This window comes from Anomaloglossus baeobatrachus, chromosome 5 (assembly GCF_048569485.1).
Source record: "Anomaloglossus baeobatrachus isolate aAnoBae1 chromosome 5, aAnoBae1.hap1, whole genome shotgun sequence".
NCBI lineage: Eukaryota > Metazoa > Chordata > Amphibia > Anura > Aromobatidae > Anomaloglossus > Anomaloglossus baeobatrachus.
This window is the reverse complement of record NC_134357.1, coordinates 451,888,938-451,908,617: the sequence shown is the minus strand read 5'-3', so window position 1 is coordinate 451,908,617 and position 19,680 is coordinate 451,888,938. Positions and strand designations below refer to the sequence as shown.

At 43.2% G+C, this 19,680-nt stretch overlaps 1 protein-coding gene across 3 annotated transcripts in view; it reads left to right on the top strand.

Annotated features, from left to right (window-relative positions):
• Window positions 1-19,680, top strand: part of CIMIP1 (ciliary microtubule inner protein 1) — a 35,573-nt gene that overhangs the window by 8,311 nt on the left and 7,582 nt on the right. For 2 of the 3 annotated variants that reach the window (XM_075347823.1, XM_075347824.1), the window contains exon 2: window positions 8,916-9,005. In XM_075347823.1, the coding sequence (XP_075203938.1) occupies window positions 8,977-9,005 (29 nt within the window). In that variant the 5' untranslated portion in view covers window positions 8,916-8,976. Of the gene's footprint in view, window positions 1-8,915; window positions 9,006-10,225; window positions 10,312-19,680 lie in introns of those variants that run through there. The other variant, XM_075347822.1, reaches the window with a different exon arrangement.

Sequence of the window (19,680 nt, the reverse complement as noted above, 5' to 3'; positions counted from 1 at the left end):
GGTCTCATCCTTAGTGACCAGTCGATCCAGGAAGTTCTTATCAGTCCAGAAAAGCTGACAAATGGACCAGGAAGTTTTCACTCGCATGCTTCTCTAATCTGTTGTCAAACATTTGTGGACCCACTTTGCAGATAGCTTCCTCATGTCCACATGTTCATGGATAATGACACAAACACATTCATGGGAAATCCCATGATGTTTGCTATTGCTTTAGTTGAAATTTGTCACTTCTCCAGTATGAGGTTGTACACATGTGGCACCCCTGAGGCTTCAGTTGCCGCAGGGTATTGCATCTGTCTTAAGATGCAGTACTTCTCTCGTGTAAGAAGAGGTTAACCACTGGTGCCCAGAGCTTATACAACATCCTGTGCTCATAGCTTACACAACACACCCAGTCAGCAGTTACACAACATAGGTGGTCACCATAGCAATAGTTTTTTCCCGGGCAGGGTGAGTCATCAGGGAGGTGGGGGCTGACTGGGGAAGTTACAGAGCACAGAGGAATTCACTTCAGATCAGTCTGAGACGCAGGAGAAGCCAAGTCACTGAGGGGTGTGCTACACAGCTCCCCTCAGAAAGATCACCCGGGATGAGTGCTTCAGAGCTATCCCGAGGAAGAAGAGAAGGAGAGTGCCAGGACATCATATACTTGTAGGGCCATGGCGGCAGAAGGGCGTGGTTCAGAGCTCCCTCCGTTAGGACTGGGCAGACTGGAAAGGACTGGGTAGACTGGGAGAAACAGGAGACGACAGGGTGGAGCTGGTGAGGAGCAACACGGTAGCCGGAGGGTGAGTCCCAACAGCCCCTTCGGGACCGGTGGCAGCAGGGTGCAGAGCCCTAGGGTAGAACATACTCCACGTTGGACTACCATAATCTGCAGGGAAGTGGGATTTCATGTCCCATTGCCCACCACCACAGAGATTCCGGGGCACAGCAGCATATAGAAACAGGAGTCAGAACCACGATCGGGCCCATAATTGTTTTGGGCTGCCTGCGAACGGGATGGTAACTAAAGCCAAGGACACTGGGGTCCCCAAGTAGCTTCACGCCCTGGGGATCCACACTACAAGGCTCAAGGAGGAAGGTCTCACATGCTCCACAACACCGGTGGTGACCTCTCATTCATCCGGGATCGGCTGGGGCCCAGCACAGGGGTGACCGGTAGCCTGAGGGCAGCGTCCTAAGAACTGTGAGTAAAAGACCTGGACCTGCAACCACTACCCAAACCTCTTATTACCAGCGCCCTGCGCTTCGGCACCAACAGCCGTTCCCCCCCGTCATTACCGTCCTCCCTGGGACTCGCTCCATCTGTGAGGAGCTGGACTATCTGAGCTGCGGTAACATCAGCCCCAGAGGAGAGCAACATCTCGCAGCGGTGGCTAATGCCTGGCCGCGCACCACGGGTGGCGCTGCAAAGCAAAACCCCCATCCCTCTTGCACCCTCTTTTCGTGTAGCCAACAGGGCCACGGAGCCAGGTCAGGCCAGTCACAGCAACCCCAAAATACCACTGGCCCGGTGACGGGTAGCCTTGCAGGTCCTGTGGGGAGCTACACACAGCATCGACGATCTCAGGAACAATAACCGCTCTCAATCGTACAGGACAAAGACTTATCAGCAGCCCTTCGTCTACTATTCTGAGCATAGTGAAGTGACTGACCTCTCCTCCAGGGCCTGCAATAACTCAGCTGTCTATAGGAGGCCATCAAAATCATTCAATAGGATGTGTAAGGGGTAATTTTACACAAAAGTATGAATTAGGAAGTCATTTCCTTGTTATTATGAGAGTCCCATCCTATAATTAGTGAGTTAAACTGTCATAAGATGCGTAAATAATAGCATCTTACAGTGTGTAAGTAATCACACAATATGATGCCCAAATACTAACACCAACAGCGGAGCAGTATTATAGGGAGTATGTTCTTGCACTATACACCCCTAATTCCAAAAACGTTTGGACGCTGTGTAAAATGGAAAGAAAACAAGAATGAGAAATCTCTTATGACCTTATTTTTTTAAGAACAGAACACAGATCGGAAGGTGAATGGTAGATATTTTTCCATTTTATTTCATCAAAATTAACTCATTACGAAATTGATGGCAGCAACATATCAAAAAAAAAAACAACTTACGACTGGGCTATGTCTACCTTTGTGTCATGTCCCCTCCTCTTTTTACAACATTCTGTAAGTATCCGGGAGAAGACAATTGCTGGAGTTTTGGGAGAGGAACATTGTCCCAGTCTTGTCTGATGTAGATTTCTTGCTGCTCCTCAGACCTGGGAGTTTGCCCAATTTTTAATTTCATAATGCACCAATTGTTTTCTTTTGGTGAAAGATCTGGACTGCAGATGGCTGGTTAAGGGTGCTTTACACGCTGCGACATCGCTAGCAATAGCTAGCGATGTCGTGCGCGATAGCACCCGCCCACGTCGCTGTTTCATCATGGGGGTGATCGCTGCCGTAGCGAACAATATCGCTATGGCAGCGTCACACACACATACCTGCTTTAGCGACATCGTTGGATACACCGAACAATCTCTCCTTTAAGGGGGCGGTTGTTTGGCGTCACAGCGGCGTCACTAAGCGGCTGCCCAATAGCAGAGGAGGGGCGGAGATGAGCGGCCGGAACATGCTGCCCACCTCCTTCCTTCCTCATTGCCGGTGGACGCAGGTAAGGAGATGTTCGTCGTTCCTGCAGTGTCACACGTAGCGATGTGTGATGCCACAGGAACGACGAACAACCAGCGGCATACACCACCAACGATATTATGAAAAGGAGCGACGAGTCAACAATCAACGATTTTTGACGTTTTTGCGATCGTTGATCGTCGCTCATTTTAGTCACACACAACGATATCGCTAACGGCGCCGGATGTGCGTCACGAACACCGTGACCCCGACGATATATTGTTAGCGATATCGTTGTGTGTAAAGTACCCTTTATTCTGCGTACCCATGCTGTTGTGGGAGATGCAGTATGTGGTTTAGCAGTGTCTTGCTGAAATGTGCAAGGCCTTACCTGAAATAGACGTTGTCTGGATGCAGCATATGTTGTTCTAAAACCTCTATATGTGTAAACTGGCCATTGTATAAGCACTATTGCAGCACTATACCATTATAGATGTAGAACTATGCACTGATAAGTTGGATGGTCCCTCTCCTCTTGATTACGCAGGAAACATCAGCCGTCGTTTCCATAGAAGAAAAATCCCATTTTGATTCACCTGACCCCAGAACAGTTTTCCATTTTGCCTCTGTCCATTTTAAATTAGCTTAGGCCAAAGGATGATGGTAACGTTTCCAGATTATGTTGATATATGCCTCCATGTTTGCATGATAAGGACTTAACTTGCATTTGGGGATTGCTCTGCGAACTATGTTCACAGACAATGATTTACGTAAGTATTTCTGAGCCCATGCAGTAATTTGCAACACTGATTTATGCCTGTTATTAATGCAGTGCCACCTGAGGGTCCTTAGATTAGCATCCAATATTGACCGGTGGCCATGTCACTTGTGCATACGGATTTCTCCAGAATCTCTTCATCTTCTGATGATATTATGGACTGTGGGATATTCAAAGTCTGTGCAATTTTATGTTGAGGATCTTTTCTCTCAAATCGTTTTACATTTTTTAGATGCAGTTGTTCACAGATTAGTGAACCTCTAACCATCCTTTCTTTGGAGAGACTCTGCCTCTCTAAAATCCTCTTTTTATATAAAGTCATGTGACTTAATTGAAAATTGACCCTCCAGGTGTATTTCTTTAGTACCACTTACTTTTCCAGACTTTTATTGCACTTTTTCCAACTTTTTGAGATGTGTTGCTGCCATTGATTTCTAAATGAGTTACAAGTAATTTATTTCAAATGAATTGGGAAAATGTCTATCTTTAATCTTCTAATCTATGTTCTACATTCCGTTGTGAACAATATATAGAGACATCCAAATCATTGTTTCCTTATTTTTTTACATAGTGTCCCAACTTTTTTGGAATTGGGGTTGTAGTTATACAAAAGAATTGTAGTAGTTATTTTCTTGTACACAGGTGGCAGTATTATAGTAGTTATATTCTTGTACATAGGGGCAGTATTATAGTAGCAATATTTTTGTACATAGAGGACAGTATTATAGTAGTTATATTCTTGTACGTAGGGGCAGTATTATAGTTATATTCTTGTACATAGGTGGCAGTATTATAGTAGTTATATTCTTGTGTATAGGGGCAGTATTATAGTAGCAATATTTTTGTACATAGAGGACAGTATTATAGTAGTTATATTCTTGTACATAAGGGCAGTATTATAGTAGTTATATTCTTGTACATAGGGGCAGTATTATAATAGATATATTCTTGTACACAGGTGGCAGTATTATAGCAGTTATATTCTTGTACATAGGGACAGTATTATAGTAATTATATTCTTGTACATAGGGACAGTATTATAGTAGTTATATTCTTGTACGTAGGAGCAGTATTATAGTAGTTATATTCTTGTACATAGGGACAGTACTATAGTAGTTATATTCTTGTACATAGGGGCAGTATTATAGTAATTATATTCTTGTACATAGGGGGCAGTATTATAGTAATTATATTCTTGTACACAGGTGGGAGTATTATGGTAGTTATATTCTTGTACATAGGGACAGTATTATAGTAATTATATTCTTGTACATAGGGGCATTATTATATTATTTATAGTCTTATACACAGGTGGCAGCATTATAGTAGTTATATTCTTGTATATGGGAGCAGTATTATAGTACTTATATTCCTATACATATGGGGCAGTTTTATAGTACTTATATTCTTGTACATATGGGCAGTATTATAGTAGTTACATTCTTGTACATAGGGTCAGTATTATAGTATTATATTCTTGTACATAGGGAGCAGTATTATAGTAGTTATATTCTTGTACAAAAGGACATTATTATAGAAGTTATAGTCTTGTACATAGGGGCAGTATTATAGTAGTTATATTCTTGTACATAGGGGCAGTATTATAGTAGTTATATTCTTGTACATAGGAGCAGTATAGTAGTTATGTACTTGGACATAGAGGTGTATAGGAGTTATGGTCTTCTACAGGGTGGCAGTATTATGGCAGTTATTTTATAGTACATAGGGGGCAGTATTTTTGAGTTATACTCAGGTAAATAGAGTGCAGTAATATAGTAATTATATATTGAGTACCTTTTTACCTTGTTTTCAGATGTTGTATCTGTTCTTATCTGGGGGGATCGATTTTCCTGCATGTGAACCATATCTCCTTGGCTTGTTTTCGAGGTGAATATGTCAGGGGATATTTTTTCATTAAAAATGTCTCATTATAACAGTAAAGAGATATTAAAAACCATTTTACAGGATTAATAGTAGCGAGAAGGACGCGACCATCAGACAATGAATAATCTTTTGTTGTGGTGATTGTAGACACTGCTAATTTAATTGCCACCTAATTGGTAATTGGAACTCCAATAGGTTAGAGCACCGGACTGCATGTGACGTGTCCTGAGTTTACTTATCACCGCCGCATTGCATGGTAATTACAATTGTAATCTTCCAGTACCCAGACAGCGGATCTAGGGTTTTTCTTTTTCTGTTTTGAGCAGTTAAAGAGCCATTCCCCACTGAAAATAAGTTTGTGAGTCATGTTCTTCTATTAAGTTGGGTGATAACGTATATGAATGTCATTGTAGAGGTTGTCAAGCCACATTTCCAAGAGTTGTACATAAGGCTGATTTACACGCTGCGATCTCGCTAGCGATGTCACTCGTGAAAGCACCCGCCCCCGTCGTTTGTGCGTCACGGGCAAATCGCTGCCCGTGGCGCACAATATCATTAGTCCCCGTCACACATACTTACCTTCCTAACGACGTCACTGTGGCCGGCGAACTGCCTCTTTTCTAAGGGGGCAGTTCATGCGGCGTCACAGCGATGTCATACGGCAGGCGTCCAATAGAAGCAGAGGGGCGGAGAGCAGCTGCAGGAAAGTCACGCCCACCTTGTTGCCGGAGGACGCAGGTACGGTGTTGTTCCTCGTTCCTGGGGTGTCACCCTGGGGTGTCACACATAGCGATTTGTGCTGCTTCAGGAACGACGAACAACCTGCGTCCTGCAACAGCAACGATATTTGGGATTTCAACGACGTGTCAACGATCAATGATTAGGTGAGTATTTTTGATCCTTAGCGGTCGCTCGTAAGTGTCACATACAACGACGTCTCTAACAAGGCCGGATGTGCGTCACGAATTCCGTGACCCCAACGACATCGCGTTAGTGATGTCGTTGCGTGTAAAGCCCCCTATAGTAAATACGTCTATGACTATAGTAAGAGCAATGCCCTTATTTTTACTGTACTTAGAAATATGGAAAAGCTGGAGGAAAACCAATGTGACTGCCATTGTGACTACCGTAGTGGCTACCAGCATGTCCAGACTCTTGAAAGACAAATCTGCAGTGCTTACAGTATTTAAAGGGAACCTGTTACCAGATTTGGCGACTAAGGTGCGGCTACTGTCGCGGGCGGAGGAGGGGACGCTGCGCTCTCCCACTGCTCGGGTCCGGCTGCCGCTGCTGCTGCGGCCTCTGCTGCTCGGTGGCTCGAGCGATGGGCCGGATCCCGGGGACTCGAGCGGCGCTCCTCGCCCGTGAGTGAAAAGGGGGTTGGTATTGGGGATTTATTGTCTGTGACGCCACCCACGGTTGTGGTGATTGTGTGGACACCACCGCTGCTCTGTATGGAGATCCCAGGAGCGGTGACAGGGAGCAGCTTTGTTGTTATTTCTCCCCTCCGTGGGTAGGGGGTTGGTTGTCCCGGGGCCCGTTGATGGGGTAGGGGTGAATGGCAGGCCGGGTGCGGGGCCTGGTGAGGTGCAGGGTCATGGAGGCAGCGCTGTGCCGTACGGCACGGTGGTACTCACTCAGCCTGAGACGTTGACACAGTTCTCGGTAAAACACACGGCTGGAAAGACGGTTCCCACGGACGGCTGCTGTTGCTTTTCCCCGGTAGTTAACGGTGACTGTCTCTTTCCTGCACCTAAGTTCAATGTTGGTAGCGATGGGATCCCACCGGTTACCCGCTCCCCGACTTGGATATGGGCCAGAGGAGCCCCTCTTTGCCCGCAGGCGCTGGCCCTGAGAAACTGGTGCCTTGGCGGTGGCGGTGTCTCTCTCATACGGTTGGACTGTTGCCTTCAATCGGGATCTGGTTGTTTGGAGACCCGGAGGTCCCCTTCACTGACGGATTTGGCAAATTCACGGCGACTCCTAGCCTTGCCGGGATCCGAAAGGCCCCTGCCAATGGTGCTGGCTTCTCTTCGTATACCGGTCCGGTACCGCCGGGCCACCACCCGTCCACGGTCCTTTCGGCAACCTCCGATCAGCCTCTCCTGCAGACGGTCACCGCCGTCTGCTAACCTTGCTGTCTCAGTCCGGGGCACACACCCGGACCAACTTCAGGCTTTCAAACTGCCACTTTCTCCTTCACTTCAACTCCTCTCACTTGCTCCTCTACCACTTCACTCTCTCTTCAACTCTCACTAATCTGATCTGCCTGGTTTTCCCGCCTCCAGGGCTGTGAACTCCTCGGTGGGCGGAGCCAACCGCCTGGCCCACCCACTGGTGTGGACATCAGCCCCTGGAGGAAGGCAACAAGGGTTTCTGGTTTAGCTTTGGTGTACCTATCCGGGGTGTAGGGTGTGGTGGTGTCATGACCTGTGACCCCTGGCTTGCCCAGGGCGTCACACTACCACCAGTGAGCTCTTATATACAGCATTCTAAAAGAATGTATATAAGAGCCCGGGCCGCTGTGTAGAGTGTAAAATCATTTTATAATACTTACCTAAGAGGCGGTGCGGTGCAGACTGGTCAGATGGGTGTCTCCATTCTCCGGTGCCAGCACCTCCTCTTTCAGCCATCATTGTCCTCCTTCTGAAGCCTGGGTGCATGACGCGTCCTATGTCATCCACACACGCCGGCATTGAGGTCCTGCGCAGGTGCACTTTGATCTGCCCAATTATTACTGCCTTAATATATTTTAGGGTTCCCTCTCACTGGTGTATATTTTCTCATGCGAGAGAATCGGATGCATTATGCAAATGGCACTTGGATTAATCTCTGCTGTGAGAGAGAGCCGACTGTCATTCACTGTACTGAGTCTCTCGCATGAAGGAATCTGATCAAAGGTGCGGAAAAGGGGAGATTAATTTCTCCATCTTGTCCATTGTGTGTCTCGACATATATCAGACTGCACTCAGATGACATCAGTACAGTCTGATGCTTTTCATGCACCTATAGCCTTCTATGGGTGCACACCACTGATATACTGTAAGCTGGCATTCACAGCATGCAGCTATTTTTCTTCTCATGCCAAATCGCCATGAGGAAAAAAAGCGCGATTGGCATTGCCCCATAGTATAAAATAGAGGCAAGTGATATCCAATAAACATCAGGTAGCACTCGGCTGAATTATACATAAAATGTGAGTGAACCCTTACTTTGACTATACTATTTTCCGTGGGGGCAGAAAAGTGAGGTCTTGTTAGGCTATGTTCATACGTTGCTTTTTTGCTGCTTTTTTCCTGCAGGCAAAACCTGCTATATTGATAGTAAAGGAGCTTCCTACAAAAGCAGGTTTTGCTGCGTTTTTGGTACAGATATTTGTCATTTCATTTGTCTACAGTACATGTTTAATAAAGTTTCTGTTATCTTATAGCTTTTGCCGTTACTGTAAAAATCAGATTTTAAGTTACATTAAAAAAACGCAACGTGTGAACATAGCCTTACTGTGCACGACGGCACTATGTTGTCTTTTTCTTAAGCTAGTGCAGTGTATTGTGAAGTTGGGGAAAAGTGGGGAATGTGCTCTGGAAGTGGTCAGCTATAGACGTCTGTATGTTATTTTCTGCAGAGATGAGTCCTGGCTGGAAGATGTGATAGTGGTCATTGCTGGATGACGAGGAAAAGCGAACATGATTGACTTCACCTACAGATTTCACTGGTAAGTCAGTGTATTATATGTACACACACACACACACACACACAATATAAACAATATATACAAAGCTCCTGTGCATAATGTCACTATACTGTATACAGAGATCCTGTGTATAATGGTGGTAATATTAATGTTATTATTATTGTGGTTTCTATTCATGATCTGTATTTTATTATTCAGCCACTATGTGGTTGTAATATGTTGTCTTGTCATGTTGTGGTTTTATTTGTCCCTTGTATGTGATATTATTCAGCTACAATGTGATGGTAATATGTGGTCTGATCATGGTGTGGTAGTATTTATCTCTTGTGTGTGATACTATTTGGTCATTGTGGTAGTAATATGTGGTCTGGTCATGGTGTGGTGGTATTTACAAGGTGTATGTCTCCCCGCCTATGGACATTTGAGCAGGATGTGAACACTGCCCTGATTTCCTGGTGAAATGTCCGAAGGCAGAGAGACAGACGCTGGGTGCTAATTGATCACGAGTCACAACAATGTTACCTGTGCCCCGGGAACGCGAATTCAAACATCTCTGGATCCGCAGCCACACCGAAGCTGAGTACAGGGGAATAAGTAGGGGTTAAACAAGTAGTGGACAACCTTATAATGGCTATGGGTATAGAATGGGAGCTAATAAAAGCACATAGAGATGTAATGTGTACGTGTCCCAATACTCTTGTTCGTATAGTGTATACACATTGCTCAATCCCTCTGAAGGGAGTGTCCCTGCCTCAACACAAAATCACAATTAGTAATAGGGGGAGAAGAACCCCCACCCTCTCAAGAAAAATACTTGGCAGAGTAAATGAGCCTCGTTTGTGCACTGAGGGTTAATTTTACTAGACAGAGGAGATGTATCAAAACTGATGCACAGGGAAAATGGAGTCTTCCACCCTTTCAACCAATCATCTTCCAGCTCTCATTTTTCAGAGGCCTTTTGAAAAAATGTAAACAGTACTCTGACTGGTTGCTATCGGTAATATAATATATAGGCCAAAAATTAGATGTTACTGAGTGCAGACAGGAAATGTGCAGCCTGTATATTCTTCATTATATCATGCTTCATACAGTATAATATCATCACTGTGCTCACCTCCACACCTTTATATCCATTATATCATGCTTCATGTATAATAACATGGAGGCCCAGCCCTCTGTGATGTCACCGCCACACTCCGGTTACCTGGCTACAGGTAAACATCAATCAGCTTTGTTCTCTGCAAAGAGGCTGTGTGTACAGAGACATGGCGGCCGCCCCCCAGCACCAGGGCAAACACAGCAACCTTGTGGCACAGGACATGATCTGGTAACATAATGCTACCTCTTATCTGTGTACATAATGGGGATCAGGGTGTATATAATGTATATACTGGTGTGTACACAGAATATAGTGTACACAGGCTATAACTTGTGTACATAGTGTATGTAATACTATTATAATGTGTGTATATAGGCTACATAACAAGGATACATTGAGTTTAGGCTGTTATAATGACTATATAGGTATGTTTAAGGTATATAATAAAGATATAGTGTCTGTATACAGTATATAACAGTGCTATAGTGTATGCAGATAGGGTATATAACAAGTATATATTGTGTATAGGGTATATAAAAAGTATATACTGTGTGTATATTGCAGTAAATAAGGATATAGTATATAGAGTAGATAAGAAGGATATAGTGTGTGTTTATAGGGTGTATAACCAGTATATACTGTGTATATGTACGATATATAGCAATGATATAGTGTATAGGACATATAAAAAGGATATATAATGTGTGTGTATAAGGTATATAACAAGGATATAGCATATAGTGTATATAACTACATTTCATCAATGCAATTTCGCTATTTTTTCGCATGAATAACCATTAGTGACTTTTTGATTTGCGACAAATTCATCAAAGGATTTGTGCCTTTTTATAAAGTTGTCTTTTGTTGTCCTGTGCATTTTTTATTTTTTACGGATATTTTAAAGTAACAAATTCACCTTTTTAAAAAGTTGGTAGATTTTTGCTCAATTGTACTCCAGTCCCTCCCAGAGTAATTTTAAATTCATCTGTATTTTGTGCACAAATTTTGGGACATTTTGCAGAATATGCAATTTTTTTTTACTTAAAATGGCACAAAAAATTTTTTATTTTGCACAAAAGTCAAGAACTGTGCACGCCATTCTGAAGAATTTGTCGCAAGAACATCAACAAATACCAAAAAGACAAAAACGAAAAGTGACAAAACTGAAAAATATGAATCGGGACCTTAATGTATGTATAGAGTATATAGCAAGGATATAGTGTGTATCTATACTGTATATGATAAGGAACTAGTGTAAAGGATATACCGTATATAACACAGAAATTTAATGTTTGTATAGAGTATATCACATTTGATAGTGTGTGTGTATATTACAGGTCTCTACATGCAGAAGTCCATATAGTATATACATGTCTGTATGAGGTATTATGTATATAATGTGCATGTCTGTAGTGAAGGTGGGATAAATAGACAGACATGGGCATTGGAGAGTGCGAGGTACTGAAGTAAAGGGAGGCGACTGAAGATAAGTGTGGCATAGTTTTAACACAATCTCATAGTGGTGATAACTGTAACTGTTTAATTTCATTAGGGATTTGTTGTCTGTGTTTGTCTGGGGTACTGTGAAAAAGCAAAAAAAAAAAAAAAAAAGTGTGTCTAGTGATTTAGTCAGTAGTATTAGCCACACCTGTTTCTAGAAGCTTCTAGCAGCTTCTAGTAGTCCTTGTAGAACTATATAAACCAGCCAGAGCTAGCGAGGTGCTGAGAGTGCGAGGTACTGAAGTAAAGGGAGGCGACTGAAGATAAGTGTGGCATAGTTTTAACACAATCTCATAGTGGTGATAACTGTAGCTGTTTAAGAAGAGAAGAGTCGCCGTAAGCTGATCGATTGCTGGGACTTGCCGGGTCTCGCTGTTTGAGGACATCGCAAAACCGCGCGCCTGACGGCGCGCGACTTTCGCCTGTCATACGCTACATCAGCATTATGGAAGAGAAGAAAATCCACATGGTCACCTGCAACACATGCTACATGTTTACGGATCTGCCGCACAAGAAATTCAACTTCACCTGTCAAAAGTGCAAACTTGTTGCCCTCTTAGAGGAAAAGGTGCGGGGACTGGAAGAAAGAATAGCAACTTTGAAGCTAATTAAAGAACATGAGGACTTCTTGGACGAGGCAGAAGCAACAATTCAGGATATGGAAAGTGAGAAAAGCTTCAGAACACATACAGAGGCTGAAAAGTGGACACATGTGACCAAAAGAAGCCAGTGGATCAAGTGGTCGGCACCACCCACACAGCTTAGCAACCAATATGAAGCCCTCATGCTGGAGAACGAAAATGGCACAGCTCAGGATGATACCGTCTCTACAGGAGAAGACACAGTATCATCAAAAGAAGTTACTTTGTCAACAAAAGCAGAAACAAAAGACACTCAAAAGCACTCAGGAGCAACAAGCAGTGCATCCAGAAAGAAAAGAAGAGTGGTAATTATGGGCGACTCACTACTAAGAGGCACGGAGGCAACTATCTGCAGGCCGGACATAACCGCACGAGAAGTATGCTGCCTCCCTGGAGCAAAAATCAAGGATGTGGCCAACAGGATACCAACTATCCTCGGATCCAAGGACGAATACCCATTCCTATTGATACATGTAGGAACAAACGACACGGCAAGAAATGATCTGCCAACTATTTGTGAAGACTTTGAAATTCTGGGGAAGAAAATAAAGGAACGGAACGTACAGGTTGTTTTCTCATCAATCCTCCCAGTCGATGGCCATGGTGTCAGAAGATGGAATAGGATACTAAATTTGAACAACTGGCTACGACGGTGGTGCAGGCAGCAAGGATTTGGATTCTTAGACCATGGAGTGAATTACCTCTACGATGGACTTCTCGCAAGAGACGGGATACACCTCACAAAACCTGGGAAACACACGTTCGCCAGAAGGCTTGCCACACTCATCAGGAGGGCTTTAAACTAGAAGAAGAGGGGATGGGAGAAAAAACAGCAGACAAGAACATGCAGCAGAAGGACAAACTAATCAAGGATACTAGATGCCGTAAAGAGGACCCAAGACAGGGTACTAAGAAGGAAGCTGAGAAAAGGGGAGCAAAACATCTTTCCTGCATGCTGACCAATGCAAGAAGCCTGACCAATAAGATGGAGGAACTGGAGCTGGTAATGTATGAGGAAAAATACCACATAGTAGGAATAACTGAGACATGGTTAGATGATAGTTATGACTGGGCGGCTAACCTGCAAGGATATGAATTGTTTAGGAGGGATCGTAAAAAAAGGAAAGGGGGTGGAGTCTGTCTATATATAAAGTCCAGTTTAAAGCCCAGACTAAGAGAAGATATTCAAGAGGGAAATGAAGAGGTGGAGTCTCTATGGGTGGAGATACAAGGAGGGAAAACTAATAAAATCCTCATAGGGGTTTGTTATAAGCCACCAAATATAACAGAAACTACTGAAAATATATTATTGAAACAAATAGACAAAGCAGCAAATCACAATGAGGTGATTATTATGGGGGACTTCAATTACCCCGATATAGACTGGGAAACTGAAACCTGCGTATCTCAGAAAGGAAACCGGTTTCTGTCAGTAACTAAGGATAATTATCTGTCCCAACTTGTGCCGGGCCCAACTAGAGGGGCAGCCCTTCTGGACTTAATTTTAAGCAACAGGCCAGATAGAATAACAGACGTACGAGTGGATGGGCACCTAGGGAATAGTGACCACAATATAATACAATTCCACTTGTCCTTTAGTAAGGTGCCTTGGAGGGGGGTTACAAAAACGCTGAATTTCAGGAAAGCAAAGTTTGATCAACTTAGAGAAGACCTTCGCCAAATTGATTGGGACAATGTCCTCAAAAATGGGAGCACAGAAAATAAGTGGGAAATTTTTAAATCAGTATTAAACACCCACTGCGAGCTAGCCATACCATACAGAAATAAAAGGGCTAGGAACAGGAGAAAACCAACGTGGCTTAATAAGGATGTAAAAGGGGCAATGAATAATAAGAAAAAGGCATTTAAAAAGCTAAAACAAGAAGGCAGCGAGGAAGCATTAAAAATATATAGAGAAAAAAATAAAATGTGTAAAAAACAAATATATTTAGCAAAAGTAGAAACTGAGAGACTCATTGCTAAGGAAAGCAAAACAAATCCCAAACTATTCTTTAATTATATAAACAGAAAAAAGATTAAAATTGATGGTGTTGGCCCTTTAAAGAATAATGAGGGTAAAATCATAGAAAGCGATGTGGGAAAAGCAAATGTTTTAAATACTTTTTTCTCAACTGTGTTCACACAGGAAAAGCATATGCCAGGGGAAATGCAGAGTGATCATGTAAATGCCCCATTAAGTATGACCTGCCTAACCCAGGAAGAAGTGCAGAACCGACTTAGTAACATTAAAATTGACAAATCACCAGGCCCTGATGGCATTCACCCTCTGGTATTAAGGGAGTTAAGTAATGTGATAGACAGGCCTCTATTCCTTTTATTTAAAGACTCTATAGAAACTGGGTCTGTTCCACTGGATTGGCGGCTAGCAAATGTGGTACCAATATTCAAAAAAGGGTGCAAAAGGGAACCTGGAAACTATAGGCCGGTAAGCTTAACATCTGTTGTGGGTAAAATGTTTGAAGGGTTTTTAAGGGATACTATTATGGAATGTCTCAATGTTAATAACTGTTTAACTCCATATCAACATGGATTTATGAAGGATCGCTCCTGTCAAACTAACCTGATCAGCTTCTATGAGGATGTAAGCTCTCACATGGACCGAGGAGAATCATTGGATGTCATTTATCTCGACTTCGGTAAAGCATTTGACACTGTCCCACATAAAAGACTGCTAAGTAAAATGAGAAAGCTTGGGCTCGGGGAAAATGTGTGTAGATGGGTAGGTAGCTGGCTTAGTGGTAGAAAACAAAGAGTGGTTATTAATGGTGCATACTCAGATTGGGCCAGGGTTACTAGTGGGGTGCCACAGGGGTCTGTATTGGGCCCCCTACTATTTAATATATTTATTAATGATCTGGTGGATGGTTTACAGAGTAAAATATCAGTATTTGCAGATGATACAAAACTATGTAAGGTAGTTAACACAAAGGAGGACAGTTTGCAACTACAGATGGACTTGAGTAAATTGGAGAATTGGGCTGAAAAATGGCAAATGAGGTTTAACACAGATAAGTGTAAGGTTATGCACATGGGAAGGAGAAACAGATGCTACGATTACTTACTAAATGGGAAACTGCTGGGGAAATCAGACATGGAAAAAGACTTAGGCATCTTAGTGAATAAGAATCTAAATTGGAGTGCCCAGTGTCAGGCAGCAGCCACCAAAGCAAATAGGGTGATGGGATGCATTAGAAGAGGTCTGGGGGCACGAGATGAAAACATCATTCTCCCTCTGTACAAATCACTAGTCAGACCACACTTGGAGTATTGTGTGCAATTTTGGGCGCCGGTGCTGAAGAAAGACATTACTGAACTTGAAAGGGTTCAGAGGCGGGCTACTAAAATAATAAATGGAATGGGTGCATTACAATACACGGAAAGGTTATCAAAATTAGGTCTATTTACTCTAGAAAAGAGAAGACTTAGGGGAGACCTAATAAATATGTACAAATATATCAGAGGGCCATATAGAGATCTCTCCCATGATCTGTTTGTACCAAGGACTATGACAAGAACAAGGGGGCATTCTTTTCGATTGGAGGAAAGAAAATTCCTACATCAGCATAGAAGAGGAATCTTCACGGTAAGAGCAGTGAGGCTCTGGAACTCTCTTCCTGAGGAAGTGGTGATGGCCAACTCACTGAATGAATTTAAGAGAGGAATGGATGCATTTCTTGTTAGCAAAAGTATAGAAGGTTATAAATAGCATAATCTTACAGGTAGATAGAAGAGCGACCAAGATTATTAGAGGAATGGGTGGGCTGCAACACCAAGACAGGTTATTAAACTTGGGGTTAGTTAGTTAGGAAAAACAAAGGCTTAGGGGGATCTAATCACAATGTATAAATATATGAGGGGACAGTACAGAGACCTTTCCAAAGATCTCTTTACACCTAGGCCTGCGACTGGAACACGGGGGCATCCGCTACGTCTTGAGGAAAGAATGTTTAATCATAATCACAGATGAGGATTCTTTACTGTACGAGCAGTGAGACTATGGAGCTCTCTGCCGTATGATGTTGTATTGAGGGATTCACAAGTAAAATTTAAGCAGAGCCTTGTCGCATTAATTGAAAAATATATTACCAGTTATGTATATTGGATTTTATGACAGGGTGTTGATCCAGGGAACTAGTCTGATTGCCGTATGTGGAGTCAGGAAGGAATTTTTTTCCCCATTGGAGCTTATTTGACACATTGGGGTTTTTTTGCCTTCCTCTGGATCAACATGTTAGGCTACGGGTTGAACTAGATGGACTTAGAGTCTCCCTTCAACCTTAAAAACTATGAAACTACATGCTATGAATGCATATGGAGCAGATGCAGGTTGGAGTAGGAGAAAGGAGTGTGTGATTTACCATCATGAATTATTTAGGGCGAGGATTGCTGGCTGCACCGTGATCTGATTGTATCTCATTACTAGGTCTCAATCACACTGGTCTTATGACACTCGAGTTATTTCCCCAATTGCATTATTTTTCACATAGCTAAAATACAAACTAAGCCAAATATAAAGTTTTGTCTTGCACCTTCTTGTGTTTCTTTTCATCTCTGCCTGCCTCTGTGAGTATTCAGCTTCACATAGCTGAATGCGTAGTGCTATTCTTATCTGTTAAAAGTAAATTCATTGGCAGCACCCTGCTTCTCCCCAGGGCTGCAGAGCCCTCCCTCCCTGCAGGGCCCTCTCTCCCCCATTTTCCCCTAACTAACCCCACCTCTTCAACTTTAGGAAACACTGTGGGAGACAATGGAAACCATGAGGTATATACTGCTGCCAGAAGGAGGTTGACACTAGGCAATAAAAAAGTTAGCTCCTCCTCAGTAGTATACACCCACCAATCGGAGCAAAGTTAATCAATTTTAGTTTAGTGTCCATAGAAGGCAGACATGGGGCTGCAATCAGCTCTGTTTCTACTACTGGTTTGTTGTTTTTAATCATGATTTCCCATTTTCTTTCAGATACAGCTTGTGATTGGGCAACAGAGTGGCGTTGTTAAACTGCTTTCACATCAGCATTTTTTTAACTGCGGTATGAGTCGATTTTTTGCCACAAAACCGGATCCTTTACAAATGCGTTGTCATATCAATTGATTTGCAATGGAATCGCAACAAGATGCGGTCACATGCGGTTGCGTGCGTCATACACTGGACCCGTTGTTTTGCGGTATTTTAACTTTTTTCAAAACCACTACTTGTAGCGTTTTTGACCTCAGTCAAAATACTGCATCTCACTGGATCCGTGACATTGCGGTGGTAGCTGCAATGGAGTTCAATGAGCGCCAGATCCTGCTGTTCTGGAAGTCACCGTATTGTGTCAGGCAGGATCCTGTTTTCTATACTGAGCATGCCCAGTACAGAAAATCTCTCTCTCTCTCTCTCTCTCTCATGAACTGTGGTTGCATGCGTTGCACTTTAAATGCACAGGATCCGGTCAAATGTGGTTTGCGGTATTTTAGCTATAGGCAAAAAAACCCGCTGATTAGAAAGCAGCCTTACTCTGTCATCCGACATAGACACTGAGAGCACAGTTTGGGGTTGCCTTACTACTGTTGATTTCCTAGTCTGACCGTCAGGACCTTAACCCACCTAACACATGAAGTCCTACCACTGGACCAAAAGGCCTTTGAGAGGAATGGAGTTGTCTCACCAGACAGTACTTGTCCATACTTGTTTTCAGCAGAACTTTCCCAACTTTGATCCGATATCTTCTCAACAGGGTGCTTTAGTCCCACTTCCAAGTCCTATGTTTCTCAGCAGTTGTTCTACAATGCTTTAGTGGTCTCCTGGTTTTCTCATCCTCCCCTTTCCTCCCTTCATCTTCTAGTTCCGAAATGATCTAAGGTTTTGGGTTTAAGAAGATTATCAACTTTGTCGCAGACTCCTTGTGAAAACTCCCAAATCTGTTTCCTAGATCCATTCTCCTTTCTCTATCATAATTTTACTTTTCTCATGGCTGATGGACAGGCCACAGCGCTCTGTTTTTTCCGATTAGGTCTTTGATCGTGATCTCAGAGGGGAAACCCTCTGATCATCTTCCTTCTCTCATGGCCTTCTTGTTGTCAACCTTCACTCTAGTTTGCTCCTCATCTCTCTAAAGCCAGCTTTACATGCTGCAATGTATCTTACAATGTGTCGGCGGGGTCACGTCGTAAGTGACGCACATCCGGCATCTTAAGGTACATTGCAGTGTGTAACAGCTACGTGCGATTGCGATTGAACGGTAAAACGTTCATCGCATGCATGTCGTAAATTCCTCATGAATTGAACGTCAGATTGTTCATCGTACCCGGGGTAGCACACATCGCAGTGTGTGACACCCCGGGAACGATGAACAGATCTTACCTGCGTCCTGCGGCTCCCGGCCGCTAATGCAGAAGGAAGGAGGTGGGTGGGATATTTACGTCCTGCTCATCTCCGCCCCTCCGCTTTTATTGGCCGGCTGCCGCGTGACGTCGCTATGATGCCGAACGCCCCTCCCACTCCAGGAAGTGAACGTTCGCCGCCCACATCGAGGTCGTATGGATGGGTAAGTACGTGTGACGGGGGTTAATCGTTTGTGCGGCACGTTCAACAAATTGAATGTGCCGCACATACGATGGGGGCGTTGCAAATCGCATACGATATCGTATGCGAAATTGCAACGTGTAAAGCTGGCTTAAGGTCAAGCTTCTACTTTCCTTTCAATGGAAACTAGTTTCCCTTTCTCAGAGACAAGGGGGGAGGGCACCACCTGAGGGGATAATTTTTACCCAATACCAATAGATGGGTTCACCTCAGCACACTTAATACATTACATGCCAGGGGGAGAAAAGGAAGTGTGCATAAAAGAGGGATACACCAAGTTAATATAAAAAGGTACTTTATTACAAAAATAGAACACAGGATCACACACTTAAAATCATTTAAAAATCATAAAGCCCAAAAGCCTTATGTCAAGAAATGTCCCAACCTCTGTTAAGATTGGACTATCCTCTGCTGCCAAAAGAGGGGAGTCATGCAATAATCAACAATGATAGTGCAGTACCCAGGGTAACAAAATATGTGTAGCTATAACACAGCGGTGTACAATAACAGTGGGTTGTATTTGTGCGACCAAACAAGTACGATACACAGAGTGACAAAGTATATGTAACAATAACACAATACTATGCTATAACAGTCGATTATATTATTGTAGAAAGTGCCAACCATCTGCAAGGGTACCATATGCAAAGATGTATCTGAAGGACACACAGAAATGGCATCACCATATGCAATTGCAATAAATTATAGTTTGCATGTAAGATACCGCACCGTGGTAGGCTACTACATAGGGGTAAGCTAACAATAAATAATGTTAGTACAGATAATGTGAACTGTCCAAGAAGGTATATAATGCAAGGATGTATATGCAGATAAGACACCACAATATACAATAGCAATAGACTATATTGGT